General features: G+C 37.4%; 1 protein-coding gene across 1 annotated transcript in view; it reads left to right on the top strand.

The window, feature by feature from the left end:
- The window catches only part of CD302 (CD302 molecule), a 31,713-nt gene that overhangs the window by 9,133 nt on the left and 19,522 nt on the right, over positions 1 to 3,058 (top strand). The window contains exon 2 of the mRNA XM_014534111.1: positions 2,026 to 2,142. Within this exon, the coding sequence (XP_014389597.1) occupies positions 2,034 to 2,142 (109 nt within the window). The 5' untranslated portion in view covers positions 2,026 to 2,033. The remainder of the gene's footprint in view (positions 1 to 2,025; positions 2,143 to 3,058) is intronic.

Here is a 3,058-nt window from a genome sequence, read left to right as displayed (position 1 = left end):
ACCACCCCATCAGTACAATGAAGTGAATTAGTTATGCAAATAATAATAATAAAACCTTGAGAGTATTTGCTTAGGAAGTTTTCAATATTCAGTATTTTTGGAAGTGTCAATGAAGTACTGAAGTATTAGTATATTTACTAATAACTGAACATTTCCCCACTGTTTAGATATGCCATAGCTGACTTAACCCTCTAATAATGGTTAATTTTTCGAGTCTCTCAGCGACATAAGCAACGAGTGAGGAGCATTAGTGATTGTGCCTCTTTCCTTTGAGCACAGAGCTAATATTAACTTGCACTATTGTTAAGGATCACCAGGTCAGAGAATATGTACTTTTTTAAGGGCTTGCCAGATTGTCTCCAAAAAGATTGTACTGATTTTTACTCTGACTAACCACTTATGAATTCCTATTTTTCTACACCCATGGCCAACATTGTTTAATCTGAAAATCTCCTTATTTTAGTTTTCATTTCTTTACCAGTAAGATTGCATTTTCCACATATTAGTTGTTATATTTCTTTTTGTGAGGGTGAATTGCCTTTTTCAGTTTGAGACCAATTTTTTCTTTTATTAAGGTGTTTGCCTTTTTATTTTTTATTCCTAATAGAGCTTTCATCTGCCCAGTTTGTGATTGTCTTCTTTAACTATAAGGTATGCTTTGGGGGTAGATTTTTGGCCCTATAGTTTTCTTTTCCCTCTGTAGTTAAATTTCTTGGTTGTCTCTTTTAATAGAAGTGAAAGTAGTAACATAATACTTTTTTCTTAGGAACAGTTATATTCCTCATTTAGCTGAGTACAGCTGAAAGGGTGTTAGGGTGTTCCTTGTTACTTCTATCTTTACCAGGGGTTGTATCACCCACCACCAGATTTCTGGATGCTACAAGCTTCGATGTCATAATTCATTGTTTTATCTTGCAAAATCATACACTATCACAATAGAAACTAACTCCACTACTGTTTTCTTATGTGTATTAGCCAATTAAGACAGTGGAATTATTTTTTAATTTGCAAGAGAATCTTTGGGTTAAGAAACAAGGTTAAATATCTTGGGAAAGTGACGATACTGCTAATATCTATAGGGTGCTAGGTAGCTTATCGATTATAAGGATATAAAAGTTAATGTATGTGAGACAAAAATATGTGTGGCTGTTGCTCCTTCCTCAGGAACCTGGTGAGAGTCACAGGAAAAATCAATCAATAACTACCCAGGGAGAATGAGGACCACCTTTGTCATTCACCAGGACTTAGTTCTAAGGATGACCAGGGAAAATATGGGAAGGAAACGGCTTTGGCCAGCAGGAGCATGAAGGCCAGGTAAGTGAGGCAGGTCAGAGACGCTGCTTGTTACTTGAACTTGACTAGGTCTTGGGACTCTTCAGGCAAGTTGCCCTCCTTTGCAGCTATCCTGAGTGTGGTCAGAGCTACTCCCCTCTATACTTGTGAAATGAGGGCAGGAGGGCCCAGGATCATTAGAGAAAGTGGATAGTGGGGAAAAGTTGAGATACATAAAATGTGTTTTACTGCTCAAGCCTCTTCATGATGTTTGTTTTCATGTTAATGAGATTACCAACTCTAGGTGAATGAAATAGAGCAGCGGTTCTCAACCTGTGGGTTGCGACCCCTTTGGCGGTCAAACGACCCTTTCACAGGGGTTGCCTAAGACCATCCTGCATATCAGATATTTACATTATGATTCATAACAGTAGCAACATTACAGTTATGAAGTAGCAACGAAAGTAATTTTATGGTTGGGTCACAACATGAGGAACTGTATTTAAAGGGCCAGAAGGTTGAGAACCACTGAAACAGAGTATACTAGTAAAATGATTCTGCTCAATGTACATCGCATTATTTTACTTTTCTCATGAGTGATGATGTGCTCTTTAGATGTGCATATTTTAAAGCTAAATTAAAAATGTAAAAGTATAATTATGTATTTCAATACTGTATAATTTTATATACTTCATGTGATTTTCATTGGTTCTGGGAAGATGTTGACTTTTTTCCTACCTAAAATGATTTCAGGAGCAGACATGATAAGCATACACAATGAAGAAGAAAATGCTTTTATACTGGATACTTTGAAAAAGCAATGGAAAAGCCCGGATGATATCCTACTAGGCATGTTTTTTGACACTGATGGTAAGTGCTATTTATCTTGAGATATATCCTTTTTTTCCTCTTAACATTAGTAAAACTGGTCACTTTCTTTTATATTCTTCAATTCCCTAGTTCAAGGTGGTGTTTCCTCTGGTGTCTAGGTACTGCAGTTTTAGCGTCACCCATGACCTGTACCACAGCTTTTCCCTGTGCAACTCAATGTGTTTCACATGTGAGAATCAAAGTTGATTCTTTTGTCTGGATTAGAATGTGGTTCTAGGTTCAGTAATTTTGTAAGATGGTAGGGTTATAAAAATCAGTACCGATGTCAATGATTATGATACAGATGGACAGCTATCAAGGTTGTATCATGTAAATGTATTTATTGTCACTGTAGAAAATACATAATTACTTTCTAAATGAAATTACTAAGTTTACTATTAATAATTTATTTTCTTGGCTATTTCCCATTAATATATTTTTTCTGTACAAATATGAGATCTGCAGAATCTTCTTGAACCGATACCTTTGATTGACCTGTACACAGGATATGCTCCTTCTCTTTTATATATATACTAGTAGCCCGGTGCACGAAATTCGTGCACTGGGGTGGGGGGGGGAGAAGGGGCCCCTCAGTCTGGCCTTCACCCTCTCCAATCTGAGACCCCTCAGGGAATGTCCAACTACCTGTTTGTGCCCACACTTTTAACAGATAACAGCTCCATTGTTGTTCCTTTCTTATGCTTAAAACCATTGGAATTAGTAGGTATTCAAAGTGTGTATACATTTTGGGGGGACACCCTGTATATCTCTAGTCAGTGGTGAAAAAAACCAACAGCAGATTTGGAACCCCCAGACAGGGAACCTTGCTCATTCCCCACATGTCTCCCCACTTCACTTTCCACCTTCGTGGGCAGCAGGAGAATCAATGTTTTCTCTCATTAATTCGGAAAAGCAC

This window comes from Myotis brandtii, unplaced genomic scaffold (assembly GCF_000412655.1).
Source record: "Myotis brandtii unplaced genomic scaffold, ASM41265v1 scaffold125, whole genome shotgun sequence".
Classification (NCBI taxonomy): domain Eukaryota; kingdom Metazoa; phylum Chordata; class Mammalia; order Chiroptera; family Vespertilionidae; genus Myotis; species Myotis brandtii.
Note: the sequence above shows the minus strand (reverse complement) of the source record. Positions and strands in the feature narration are given on the sequence as shown.